General features: G+C 49.5%; 1 protein-coding gene across 4 annotated transcripts in view; it reads left to right on the forward strand.

Moving 5' to 3' along the window:
• Window positions 1-13,540, forward strand: part of R3HDM2 (R3H domain containing 2) — a 98,305-nt gene extending 84,765 nt beyond the window's left edge. For all 4 annotated transcript variants that reach the window (XM_074530547.1, XM_074530549.1, XM_074530550.1 and 1 more), the window contains 5 exons: window positions 1,177-1,346; window positions 5,168-5,315; window positions 7,893-7,993; window positions 8,084-8,168; window positions 12,855-13,540. In XM_074530547.1, the coding sequence (XP_074386648.1) occupies window positions 1,177-1,346; window positions 5,168-5,315; window positions 7,893-7,993; window positions 8,084-8,168; window positions 12,855-13,222 (872 nt within the window). In that variant the 3' untranslated portion in view covers window positions 13,223-13,540. The remainder of the gene's footprint in view (window positions 1-1,176; window positions 1,347-5,167; window positions 5,316-7,892; window positions 7,994-8,083; window positions 8,169-12,854) is intronic.
• The last annotated feature ends 729 nt before the right edge of the window (window positions 13,541-14,269 follow it).

Genomic DNA, 14,269 nt, shown 5'->3' on the forward strand with positions numbered 1-14,269 from the left:
GGAAAAATCACGAGTGGCAGAGGAGAGAGAGCCCAGAGCGGGACTGTGGGGCAGGAAGGGTGAGAGTAGCAGGGACAGGGGCAGGGATGGGGACAGGGATGGGGACAGGGACGGGGGCAGGGACAGGGATGGGGACAGGGACAGGGACAGGGACAGGGACGGGGACAGGGACAGGGACAGGGACGGGGACAGGGACAGGGGCAGGGACAGGGACAGGGACAGGGACAGGGACAGGGACGGGGACGGGGACGGGGACGGGGACGGGGACAGGGACAGGGACAGGGACAGGGACAGGGACGGGGACAGGGACAGGGACGGGGACGGGGACAGGGACAGGGACGGGGACAGGGACAGGGACAGGGACAGGGACAGGGGCAGGGACAGGGGCGGGGACGGGGACGGGGACAGGGGCAGGGACAGGGACAGGGGCAGGGACAGGGGCAGGGACGGGGACGGGGACGGAGACAGGGATGGGGACAGGGACAGGGACAGGGACAGGGACAGGGACAGGGACGGGGACAGGGACGGGGACAGGGACAGGGATGGGGACAGGGACAGGGACGGGGACAGGGGCAGGGACAGGAACAGGGACAGGGACGGGGACAGGGACGGGGACAGGGACAGGGATGGGGACAGGGGCAGGGATGGGGACAGGGACGGGGACAGGAACAGGGACGGGGACAGGGACGGGGACGGGGACAGGGACAGGGACAGGGATGGGGACAGGGGCAGGGATGGGGACAGGGACAGGGACAGGGATGGGGACAGGGGCAGGGACAGGGATGGGGACGGGGACAGGGACAGGGACAGGAACGGGGACAGGGACAGGGACGGGGACAGGGACGGGGACGGGGACAGGGACAGGGACAGGGATGGGGACAGGGACAGGGACGGGGACAGGGACAGGGACAGGGACAGGGACAGGGACAGGGACAGGGGCAGGGACAGGGACAGGGACAGGGACAGGGATGGGACAGGGACGGGGACAGGGACAGGGACAGGGACGGGGACAGGGACAGGGATGGGGACAGGGATGGGGACAGGGATGGGGACAGGGACAGGGGCAGGGACAGGGACAGGGACGGGGACGGGGACAGGGACAGGGACAGGACAGGCAGGTGCTCTGTGTCCCACAGCAGCAGAACCAGGGCCATACAGCCGTGTGTGTGTCCCCAGGGGTGTCCCCATCAGGCCCTGGCGTGGTGGTGATGCAGCTGAATGTCCCCAACGGCCCCCAGGCCCCCCAGAACCCGCCCGTGGTGCAGTGGAGCCACTGTAAGTACTACAGCCTGGAGCAGAGGGGGCAGAAGCCTGGAGACCTCTACAACCCCGACAGCACTGCTCAGGTACTGGGGGCACTGGGAGGGACTGGGAAGGGCTGGGAGGAGGCAGCTCAGCCTTTGGGGCAGGGCTGGGTGAGGCTGGGCCTGAAAGCTGCTAAGCTGAGAGTAGGAAATTCAAGAGCACCTAGGTTTAAAGGTTCTAGGCTGAGAGTAGCAAACTCGAGAGTTTAGAAGCTCCTAAAATGAGATTAGCGATCTCAAGAGCAGCCAGGTTTAAACCTGCTAGGCTGAGAGTAGCAAACTCAAGAACACTGAGGCTTAAAAGCTGCTAAGCTGAGAGTAGCAAACTCAAGAGCAGCCAGGCTTTAAAGGATGCAAGGCTGAGAGTAACAAACTCAAGAGCACTGAGGTTTAGAAGCTGCTAGAATGAGTAGCAAACTCAAGAGCACGCAGGCTTAAACCTGCTGAGCTGAGAGTAGCAAACTCAAGAGCAGCCAGGCTTAGAAGCTGCTAGGCTGAGTAGCAAACTCAAGAGCTGCTAAGCTGAGAGTAGCAAACTCAAAAGCAGCCAGGCTTAAAGGATGCAAGGCTGAGAGTAACAAACTCAAGAGCACCTAGGATTAGAAGCTGCTAGGATGGGAGTAGAAAACTCAAGAGCAGCCAGGCTTAGTAGCTTGCTAGGCTGAGTAGCAAACTCAAGAGCTGCTAAGCTGAGAGTAGCAAACTCAAGAGCCACTAAGCTGAGAGTATCAAACTCAAGAGCAGCCAGGCTTAAAGGATGCAAGGCTGAGAGTAGCAAACTCAAGAGCAGCCAGGCTTAGAAGCTGCTAGGCTGAGTAGCAAACTCATGAGCTGCTAAACTGAGAGTAGCAAACTCAAAAGCAGCCAGGCTTAAAAGATGCAAGGCTGAGAGTAGCAAACTCAAGAGCACTGAGGTTTGCAAGTTCCTAGGCCGAGTAGCAAACTCAAGAGCCGCTAAGCTGAGAGTAGCAAACTCAAGAGCAGCCAGGCTTAGAAGCTGCTAGGCCGAGTAGCAAACTCAAGAGCGCGCAGGCTTAAACCTGCTGAGCTGAGAGTAGCAAATTCAAGAGCACCTAGGCTTAGAAGCTGCTAGGCTGGGAGTAGCAAACTCAAGAGCAGCCAGGCTTAGTAGCTTGCTAGGCTGAGTAGCAAACTCAAGAGCTGCTAAGCTGAGAGTAGCAAACTCAAGAGCACCTAGGTTTAAAGGTTCCAGGCTGAGAGTAGCAAACTCGAGAGTTTAGAAGCTCCTAAAATGAGATTAGCAATCTCAAGAGCAGCCAGGTTTAAACCTGCTAGGCTGAGAATAGCAAACTCAAGGGCACCTAGGCTGAGAGTAGGAAATTCAAGAGCACCTAGGCTTAGAAGGTGCTAGGCTGAGAGTAGGAAATTCAAGAGCACCTAGGTTTAAAGGTTCTGGGCTGAGAGCAGCAAACTCAAGAACACTGAGGCTTAAAAGCTGCTGGGCCAAGTAGCAAACTCAAGAGCAGCCAGGCTTAGAAGCTGCTAGGCTGAGTAGCAAACTCAAGAGCTGCTAAGATGAGAGTAGCAAACTCAAGAGTTTAGAAGCTTCTAAAATGAGATTAGCAATCTCAAGAGCAGCCAGGTTTAAACCTGCTAGGCTGAGAATAGCAAACTCAAGGGCACCTAGGCTGAGTAGCAAATTCAAGAACATCTAGGCTTAGAAGGTGCTAGGCTGAGAGCAGGAAATTCAAGAGCACTTAGGTTTAAAGGTTCTGGGCTGAGAGTAGCAAACTCAAGAGCACCTAGGCTTAGAAGCTGCTAGGCTGGGAGTAGAAAACTCAAGAGCAGCCAGGCTTAAAAGATGCAAGGCTGAGAGTAGCAAACTCAAGAGCACTGAGGTTTGCAAGTTCCTAGGCCGAGTAGCAAACTCAAGAGCCGCTAAGCTGAGAGTAGCAAACTCAAGAGCAACCAGGCTTAGAAGCTGCTAGGCTGAGTAGCAAACTCAAGAGCTGCTAAGCTGAGAGTAGCAAACTCAAAAGCAGCCAGGCTTTAAAGGATGCAAGGCTGAGAGTAACAAACTCAAGAGCACTGAGGTTTAGAAGCTGCTAGGCTGAGTAGCAAACTCAAGACCACACAGGCTTAAACCTGCTGAGCTGAGAGTAGCAAACTCAAGAGCACCTAGGCTTAGAAGCTGCCAGGCTGGGAGTAGAAAACTCAAGGGCACCTAGGCTGAGAGTAGCAAACTCAAGAACATCTAGGCTTAGAAGGTGCTAGGCTGAGAGTAAGAAATTCAAGAGCACCTAGGTTTAAAGGTTCTGGGCTGAGAGTAGCAAACTCAAGAACAGTGAGGCTTAAAAGCTGCTGGGCCAAGTAACAAACTCAAGAGCACTGAGGTTTAGAAGCTGCTAGGACGAGTAGCAAACTCAAGAGCACGCAGGCTTAAACCTGCTGAGCTGAGAGTAGCAAACTCAAGAGCACCTAAGCTTAGAAGCTGCTAGGCTGGGAGTAGAAAACTCAAGAGCAGCCAGGCTTAAAGGATGCAAGGCTGAGAGTAGCAAACTCAAGAGCAGCCAGGCTTAGAAGCTGCTAGGCCGAGTAGCAAACTCAAGAGCTGCTGAGCTGAGAGTAGCAAATTCAAGAGCAGCCAGGCTTAGAAGCTGCTAGGCTGGGAGTAGAAAACTCAACGGGCACAAAGGTTTAAAGGTTCTAGGCTGAGAGTAGCAAACTCAAGAGACTCAGGAGTGTGGGATCCCAGAGCACCTTGAAATGGCCAATAACATCTGAGATTTTAACGTGAGATTTTAAAGTAAAAGGTACCTTCTTGTTGTCTTTTTGTGTGTGAGAGGGAATGAGAAATTAAAGTGAGTGAATGTAGAGGAATGAAAGTATAGGAAATGTAGATTGTTTATTTTAAGCTTCAGTTTATCTCCTTGGAGGGAGGTGAATGGTATATTGTGAGAGAAAGGAGGTTTTTATTTTGTGTCAGTTGTGACCCAGGGTGGGCATGTAGGAATGTTTGAAATCTCAGATTCTATCCAGGTAGGAATGCTTGAAATCTCAAATTCTATCCAGATAGGAATGATTTAAATCTCAGATTATATCCAGGTAGGAATGTTTGAAATCTCAGATTACATCCAGGTAGCAATGCCTGGCTCCTCCCTCTGGGCTCACATCTCCCAATGGGATGCTGCAGTTCTTATCAGCCATGCAGTGACATCCCATAGCTGTTATCAGATGTCCCCTCCTGAGGGAGGAGTGAAAGTGGAATAGATAAGGAAAACTGCAAAACTGCCAAGTTTTGGTATTCTATTAGCAAAATGGTAATAGAACACATCTTGCCTTGCAATCTGGAACATTATTGAATTGAATTGAATTGGATTGGATTGAATTGAATTTAAATGGATTGGATTGGATTGGATTGGATTGGATTGGATTGGATTGGATTGGATTGGATTGGATTGGATTGGATTGAATTGAATTGAATTGAATTGAAATGGATTGAATTGAAATGGATTGGATTGGGTTGAATTGAATTGAATTGGATTGAATTGAAATGTATTGGATTGAAATGGATTGAATTGGATTGAATTGAATTGAATTGAATTGAATTGAATAATTGAATTTAATTGAATTGAAATGGATTGGATTGAATTGGATTGAAATGGATTGGATTGAATTGGATTGAATTGAATTGAATTGAATTGGATTGGATTGAATTGAATTGATTTGAAATGGATTGAATTGAATTGAATTGATTGAATTGAATTGAATTGATTGAATTGAATTGAATCGAATTATATATTGTGAGAAAGGAGGTTGTTTTTCGTGTCGGTTGTGCCCCAGGCTGGGTGTGTGAGCTGTCCCCAGCCCGGGGCTCTCTGACCCTGTCCCCTCCATGCCAGGCCAGCACCCAGCTGAGCAGCCCCATCACGTCCCCCACGCAGTCGCCGACGCCGTCGCCCGTCAGCAGCCTGGGCAGCGTGTGCCCGGGGCTGAGCCCGCTGCCCGTGCTCGCGCAGTTCCCCCCCAGGCCCATGGGCCCTGCACAAGGTGAGCTCTGGGAATCTGCACATCCAGAGGGTCTGGGAAAGCTGCAAAAGGCAGCACTGAGATACAGCAGAACCTGAGCAGAGCTAAGCAGCAGCCATGGGATTGGTCAGCAGGAAAAGTGTTTAAACTGTAGAAAAGCAAAGGCAAATAAAATAATAGGAGAGGCGTCCTCTGTTATTCTCTTTATATATTATATGTATAGATATAATATATATTTTTATATATATTATATATTATATATTATATATTATATATTATATATTATATATTATATATTATATGTGTTATATATTATATATTTTATATATATATGTTATATATATAGTTTGTATATTTATATTTATATATTAGAAATAGATATTATATAATATATCTTCTATATAATATATCTTTTATATTTAAACTGTAGAAAAGCAAAGGCAAATAAAATAATAGGAGAGGCATCCTCTATTATTCTCTTTATATATTATATGTATAGATATAATATATATTCTATTTATATATTATCTATATTATCTATATTATATATTTTATATATATATTATATATTATGTATATATTATATATAGCATTATATATAGTTTATATATTTATATTTATATATTAGAAATAGATATTATATAATATATCTTTTATCTATCTTATATATTTTAGATATATAATATATAGATAAATATATAATTATATATTTATCTACATAGCTTCTAGATATTATGTAGATATAAAATATATATATACATTACGTATATATACATACATACTTAATGTATATACGTATGTATATGTATATATATACGTACATTACGTGTATATATACATACGTAATATATACGTAAATATATACGTAAAAATATACATACATTTATATACATACGTAATATATACGTAAAAATATATTTTTTCTTTACATATATACGTAAATAAAATATATATTACGTATATATTACGTATATAATATATATGCAATATATAATATATATATAGTCTGTGTATTAATACTTGTCTAGAATAACTCCCTAAGCTGCAGAAAGTTTATCCAGCAAGATATTAGGAAAGTTAAAGCTTAATAATGGAGCTCTGTGCATTGTGTTTTAAGGTTTACAAGCAGGTATTGTATTGGAAATAAGCAAACATTGTTTTAACCAAAGGTACCTGTGCTTATGGTGATTGGATAGCACTGCTGTCAATGTGTTATATTTATTATATGATGTGATATTAGATATGATATATGATATTATTATGGTATGGTATTTTATTATGTTATGTTATATTATGTTATTGTAGTATAGTATATTATTGTATATTATTGTATAGTATATCATAGTATATTATATGAGATATGATTTTATATGATGTGATACAATATGATATGATATTACAGTATATCACATTATATTACATTATATTATAGAATGCTATACTAAACTGTACTAAAGAATAGAGCAAGGATACACACAGAAGGTTACAAAGAATGATAATAAAAACCTGTGACTCCTTCCCGAGTCCTGACACAGCTGGATGGTGATTTGTGATTAATTAAAAACAATTCTCATGAAACCAATCAAACATATCGGTAAAGAATCTCCAGACTGTGTTCCAAAGCAGCAAAAAGATAATTATTATTTACATTTTTCTGTGATGCTTCTCAACTTTCCAGGAGAAGCAATCCTGGACAAAGAGGATTTTCCCAGGAAATATCACAATGATGGGAATGCTGTGAGATTTCCTGGGATCCCCACACAAACTCTGGCTCCTCATGATGGTGATTGGTCATTAATTAAAAACAATTCTAAATGAAACCAATCAAACATTCCCCTATTGGTAACCAATCTCCAAACACATTGCAGAGCAGCAAAACACAGGAGAAACAATCAGATAATTATTATTCACATTTTTCTCTGAGGCTTCTCAGGAGAAGCAATCCTGGGCAAAGAGGATTTTCCCAGGAAATATCACAATGACGGGAATGCTGTGAGATTTCCTGAGATCCAGGAAATACCACAATGATGGGAATGCTGTGAGAATTCCTGGGATCTGGGAAATATCTCAATGTCAGGAATTCTGTGAGATTTCCTGAGATCTGGGAAATGTCACAATGTCAGGAATGCTGTGAGATTTCCTGGGATCCAGGAAATATCACAATGGTGGGAATGCTGTGAGATTTCCTGGGATCTGGGAAATATCACAATGAGAGATTTCCTGAGATCTGGGAAATATCACAATGACAGGAACGCTGTGAGATTTCCTGGGATCTGGGAAATACCACAGTGTCAGGAATATTGTGAGATTTCCTGGGATCCGGGAAATATCACAATGTCAGGAATTCTGTGAGAATTCCTGGGATCTGGGAAATGTCACAATGAGAGATTTCCTGGGATCTGGGAAATATCACAATGGTGGGAATGCTGTGAGATTTCCTGGGATCCGGGAAATGTCACAATGTCAGGAATGCTGTGAGATTTCCTGGGATCTGGGAAATATCACAATGGTGGGAATGCTGTGAGATTTCCTGGGATCCGGGAAATGTCACAATGTCAGGAATGCTGTGATATTCCCCAAAACTTTCTCCTGGTGCAGGTGACGGGCGGTACTCGCTGCTGGGCCAACCTCTGCAGTACAACCTGTCGCTGTGTCCCCCTCCTCTGCTGCACAACCAGCCCAGCTACACGGGACACCAGGTACAGCCCTGCCCTGCCCTGCCCTGCCCTGCCCCTCTCTGAGGCCACCACGTGCCCCCAGGTGACACGGGGACATTTGTCTCCTTGCAGGGCCAGGCTGGCATGAAGCACGGCAACAGGAGCAAGAGGCAGGCCCTGAAATCGGCGTCCACCGACCTGGGCACGAGTGACGTAGGCAAGTGACCCCTCCAGCCTCTGTTTGTCCTCTGATGTCCCCAAAAATGGGGGTGGGAAACTCCAGGTGCCGTTTCCAGCATCCCACAGAGCCCTGGGCTGGTTTTGGAGGGCTCCTGCCATTCCCTGTCCTGCTTTTGGGGTTCCTGCCAATCCCTGTCCTGGTTTTGGGGTTCCTGCCAGTCCCTGTACTGGTTTGGGGGTTCCTGCCAGTCCCTGTGCAGGTTTTGGGGATCCTCCCAGTCCCTGTGCTGGTTTTGGGGATCCTCCCAGTCCCTGTGCTGGTTTTGGAGGTTTGGAGGGTTCCTGTCAGTCCCTGTGTTGGTTTTGGGGATCCTCCCAGTCCCTGTGCTGGTTTTGGAGGTTTGGAGGGTTCCTGCCAGTCCCTGTGTTGGTTTTGGGGTTCCTGCCAGTTCCTGTGCTGGTTTTGGAGGGTTCCTGTCAGTCCCTGTCCTGGTTTTGGAGGGTTCCTGTCAGTCCCTGTGCTGGTTTTGAGGTTCCTGCCAGTCCCTGTGCTGGTTTTGGAGGTTTGGAGGGTTCCTGCCAGTCCCTGAGCTGGTTTTGGGGTTCCTGCCAGTCCCTGTGCTGGTTTTGGAGGGTTCCTGCCATTCTCTGGGCTGGTTTTGGGGTTCCTGCCAGTCCCTGAGCTGTTTTTGGGGTTCCTGCCATTCCCTGTCCTGGTTTTGGGGTTCCTGCCATTCCCTGGGCTGGTTTTGGAGGGTTCCTGTCAGTCCCTGTGCTGGTTTTGGGTTTCCTCCCAGTCCCTGTGCAGGTTTTGGGGTTCCTGCCAGTCCCTGAGCTGGTTTGGGAGATTTGGAGGGTTCCTGCCAGTCCCTGTGTTGGTTTTGGAGGTTTGGAGGGTTCCTGCCAGTCCCTGTGTTGGTTTTGGGGTTCCTGCCATTCCCTGAGCTGCTTTTGGGGTTCCTCCCAGTCCCTGTCCTGGTTTTGGAGGGTTCCTGTCAGTCCCTGTGCTGGTTTTGGGGTTCCTGCCAATCCCTGTCCTGGTTTTGGGGTTCCTGCCAGTCCCTGTGCTGGTTTTGGAGGGTTCCTGTCAGTCCCTGTGCTGGTTTTGGGGTTCCTGCCAATCCCTGTCCTGGTTTTGGGGTTCCTGCCATTCCCTGTGCAGGTTTTGGAGCTTTGGAGGGTTCCTGCCAATCCCTGTCCTGGTTTTGGGGTTCCTGTCAGTCCCTGTGCTGGTTTTGGGGTTCCTGTCAGTCCCTGTGCTGGTTTTGGAGGGTTCCTGTCAGTCCCTGTGTTGGTTTTGGGGTTCCTGCCAGTCCCTGTGTTGGTTTTGGGGTTCCTCCCAGTCCCTGTGCTGGTTTTGGAGGGTGGAAATGATGGAGCAGGTGGAGCTGGCAGAGCTGGAATTTTCTTCCTCTTTCTCAGCACAAAGTGAGTGTCACACTCTGAGATCTCATTCCCAAGTCACTCTTCCCACCCCTGCTTCCCTTTCCCGTGGGTTCTGCACCTTCAAATCCCAAATTTTTGGAGATTTGGGGTCCCCCAGGGTGGCTCTGAGGGCTGAAGGTTCCAGTGATCCCGTCTGTCCATGCCCAGGGTGTCTCCAGTGGTCCTGGGCAAGGGAGGGACCGGAGCAAAGGGGCTGGGGCTGCAGAGGGATTTGGGAACCACAGGGGCTGGAGCCAGGAGCCTCTGGAGCCCTCAGGCCTGTGCCTGGTGTCACCTCAGTGTCCCTGGTGTCCCCTCAGTGTCACAGGCCTGTCCCTGGTGTCCCCTCAGTGTCCCTGGTGTCCCCCTCAGTGTCACAGGCCTGTCCCTGGTGTCCCCTCAGTGTCACAGACTCGTCCCTGGTGTCCCCTCAGTGTCCCCAGGCCTGTCTCTGGTGTCCCCTCAGTGTCACAGCCCTGTCCCCGGTGTCCCCTCAGTGTCACAGCCCTGTCTCTGGTGTTCCCTCAGTGTCACAGACCTGTCCCTGGTGTCCCCTCAGTGTCCCTGGTGTCCCCCTCAGTGTCACAAGCCTGTCCCTGGTGTCCCCTCAGTGTCCCTGGTGTCCCCTCAGTGTCCCCGGTGTCCCCTCAGTGTCCCCAGGGCTGTCCCTGGTGTCCCCTCAGTGTCACTGACCTGTCCCCGGTGTCCCCTCAGTGTCACAGACTTGTCCCTGGTGTCCCCTCAGTGTCACAGGCCTGTCCCTGGTGTCCTCTCAGTGTCACAGGCCTGTCCCCGGTGTCACTTCGGTGTCCCTGGTGTCCCCTCAGTGTCACAGCCCTGTCCCTGGTGTCCCCTCAGTGTCACAGCCCTGTCCCAGTGTCACCTCAGTGTCCCCAGGCCTGTCCCCAGTGTCCCCTCAGTGTCCCTGGTGTCCCCTCAGTGTCACAGACCTGTCCCTGGTGTCCCCTCAGTGTCCCCGGTGTCCCCTCAGTGTCACAGCCCTGTCCCCGGTGTCCCCTCAGTGTCCCCGGTGTCCCCTCAGTGTCCCCAGGCCTGTCCCCGGTGTCCCCTCAGTGTCCCTGGTGTCCCCTCAGTGTCACAGCCCTGTCTCTGGTGTCCCCTCAGTGTCACAGACCTGTCCCTGGTGTCCCCTCAGTGTCCCTGGTGTCCCCTCAGTGTCACAGCCCTGTCCCCAGTGTCCCCTCAGTGTCACAGCCCTGTCCCCGGTGTCCCCTCAGTGTCCCCTCAGTGTCCCCAGCAGCAGCTGCCGCTCACAGGGGCCCTTTAAGCGCTGCCTCCCCCCCGGCCCTGGCAGGGTCCCCACGTGCCACGTTAATATTAGCAAAGAATCCTCAACTGAGCCCAGGGCTGCAGCCAGGAGCTGCTCAGGGATTTGGGAACCAGAGGAAAGGGGCTGGAGCTGCACAGGGATTTGGGAACCACGGGGGCTGGAGCTGCAGAGGGATTTGGGAACCAGAGAAAGGGGCTGGAGCTGCAGAGGGATTTGGGAACCACAGGGCTGGGAACTGCAGAGGGATTTGGGAACCAGAGGAAAGGGGCTGGAGCTGCAGAGATTTGGGAACCAGAGAAAGGGGCTGGAGCTGCAGAGGGATTTAGGAACCAGAGGAAAGGGACTGAGCTGCAGAGATTTGGGAACCAGAGGGGCTGGAGCTGCAGAGATTTGGGAGCCACAGGGGCTGGGGCTGCACAGAGATTTAGGAACCAGAGAAAGGGGCTGGAGCTGCACAGGGATTTGGGAATCACAGGGCAGGGGCTGGAGCTGCAGAGATTTGGGAGCCACAGGGGCTGGGGCTGCACAGAGATTTAGGAACCAGAGGAAAGGGTTGATCTCTCTGAGCTGCAAAGAGATTTGGGTACCACAGGGCAGAGGTCAGAGCCAGGAGCAGCACAGGGATTTAGGAACCAGAGGAAAGGGGCTGGAGCTGCACAGGGATTTGGGAACCACAGGGGCTGGAGCTGGGAACTGCACAGGGATTTGGGAACCAGAGAAAGGGGCTGGAGCTGCAGAGATTTGGGAACCAGAGGGGCTGGAGCTGCACAGGGATTTGGGAACCACAGGGCTGGGGCTGGAGCTGCACAGGGATTTGGGAACCACATCCCCTCCTGAAGGAAAACCAGAATTGTGGGCACAGGAAGGGATTGGAATGGGGCATTCCAGGGAGCAGGTAAGGGTGTTTTGGAGGGCTGAAAAGAATAACTGGATTAAAATAATAGATTGGATGGCTTAAAAGAATAGACTGGTGGTTTAAAAGAGTAGATTGGGTGGCTTAAAAGGATAAAATCCAGTTGGGGGCAGCTTGGCGCTGCTCCTGTGCCCAGGTGGCTGTGGGAACACCCACATCTCCTCCTGAAGCAAAATCAGCATTGTGGGCACAGGAGGGGATTGGGATGGGGCATTCCAGGGTGCTTTGGAGGGGAAATTTCTGGCTTAAAAGAATAAATTGGGTGGTTTAAAAGAATAAATTCCTGCTGGGAGCAGCCTGGCAGTGTTCCTGTGCCCAGGAGAGTGGGAGTACCCACATCTCCTGAAGGAAAACCAGAATTGTGGGCACCCACAATGGAGTGGATTGGGGCATTCCAGAGAGCAGGTAGGGGTAATTTGGAGGGCTTAAAAGAATAACTGGATTAAAATAATAGATTGTCTGTCTTAAAAATAATAGATTGGGTGGCTTAAAAAAATAAATTCCAGCTGGGGGCAGCTTGGCACTGCTCCTGTGCCCACATCTCCTGAAGGAAAACCAGAATGATGGGCACAGAAAGGGATGGGGCATTCCAGGGAGCAGGTAGGGGTAATTTGGAGGGGAAATTTCTGGCTTAAAAGAATAAATTGGGTGCCTTAAAAGAATAGATTGGGTGGTTTAAAGTAATGAATTCCTGCTGGGGGCAGCCTGGCAGTGTTCCTGTGCCCAGTGGCTGTGGGAGTACCCACATCTCCTGAAGGAAAACCAGAATTGTGGGCACAGAAAGGGATGGGGATGGGGCATTCCAGTGTGCTTTGGACAGGAAGCTTCTGGCTTAAAAGAATACATTGGGTGGTTTAAAATAATAAATTCCTGCTGGGGGTAGCTTGGCAGGGTTCCTGTGCCCACATCTCCTGAAGGAAAACCAGAATTGTGGGCACAGGGAGGGGATTGGGATGGGGCATTCCAGGGAGCAGGTAAGGGTGCTTTGGAGGGCTTAAAAGAATAACTGGATTAAAAGAATCGATTGTGTGGCTGTAGATAACAGATGAGGTGTTTTGAAAGGTCAGATCTGACGCTCTGCCCGTGCCCCGCAGTGCTGGGCCGCGTGCTGGAGGTGACCGACCTGCCCGAGGGCATCACACGGACAGAGGCCGACAAGCTCTTCACGCAGCTCGCCATGGCCGGTGCCAAAATCCAGTGGCTCAAAGAGACTCAGGGGCGCCGCGGGGACGGGGGAGGCGGCGGGGACAACAACAACAGCAGCACCAGCAGCGGCGGGACTGCGGAGAACGGCCGGCACGGTGACCTCGCTGCCTTATACACCATCGTGGCCGTGTTCCCCAGCCCCCTGGCTGCCCAGAACGCCTCCCTGCGCCTCAACAACTCCCTGAGCCGCTTCAAACTGCGCGTGGCCAAAAAGAACTACGACCTGCGGGTGCTGGAGAGGGCGAGCTCCCAATAGAGCCCCGCAGTGGGCACTGCCCTGGGCATCCTCTGCTCCCGCCCTCCCTTCCTCTCGCCCTCCTTCCTTGATATATTTATATGAACATAATTAAGAGACGAGAAGTTGATTTTTTTTTTTTTGGTTTTTCTTTTGGTTTTTTTTTTTAATTTTTTTTTTTGGAGTGACGCCCATGCCCGCCCCCCTTCTCCCTGTGTCTCTGGTTTTTTGTTTAAGCACTGTGTTGGACCTCACATACAGGTGTTGATTGGTATGTTCACTGCACATTTTATTTAATCAAATTATTATTTTGCTGGGGGGGGAGGGAGGGGGTGAATTTTTTTTTTTTTTTGGTCTTATTTTATTTTGGGGGGGTTGTTTTTAAATAAAAAAAAAGAAAAAGGAAGATTGTCCATCATTTGAATGTAAATTCCTGTTCTGTGTCAGGGTTGGGGAGCTCTGTGCTGCTTCAGTGGGGTGAGGGGACACAGGGATGATTCCAAAATGGGGATCAGAACATTTGGATTGGGGCTGGATTTCCCTGACAGATGTGGTATATAATATATATACACGTGTATATATACTATATACTATATACTATATATACATTATATACTATATATATTATATATATACACACATATATATTATATATGTATATATAACATATATGTGTGTGTACATATATATATTATATAATGTACATATATATATTATATGATATAATATATATGTATATCCAGCTGTGCAATTCCAGAGCAGGAATGAGCCCTGCCAGGAACCATCACATTCCTGCTGACCTGGAGCTGGCAGGGGCAGGGATGATTCCAAAGTGGGGATCCAGGCTGGGATCAGAGCATTTGGACTCCCCTGACAGATGTTCATGGCCTCCCATCCAGCTGCCAGCCCCATCCAGATGTGCAATTCCAGAGCAGGAACGAGCCCTGCCAGGAACCATCCCATTCCTGCTGGAGCTGGCAGGGGCAGGGACAGGATTTGGGGTGGCACAGCCAGAGCCCCTGGCAGCAGCAGGATGCCCCCAGAATTGCTGAGCACAGGTAAGAGCTG

The sequence above is a fragment of the Zonotrichia albicollis genome, chromosome 33, assembly GCF_047830755.1.
Source record: "Zonotrichia albicollis isolate bZonAlb1 chromosome 33, bZonAlb1.hap1, whole genome shotgun sequence".
Classification (NCBI taxonomy): Eukaryota; Metazoa; Chordata; class Aves; order Passeriformes; family Passerellidae; genus Zonotrichia; species Zonotrichia albicollis.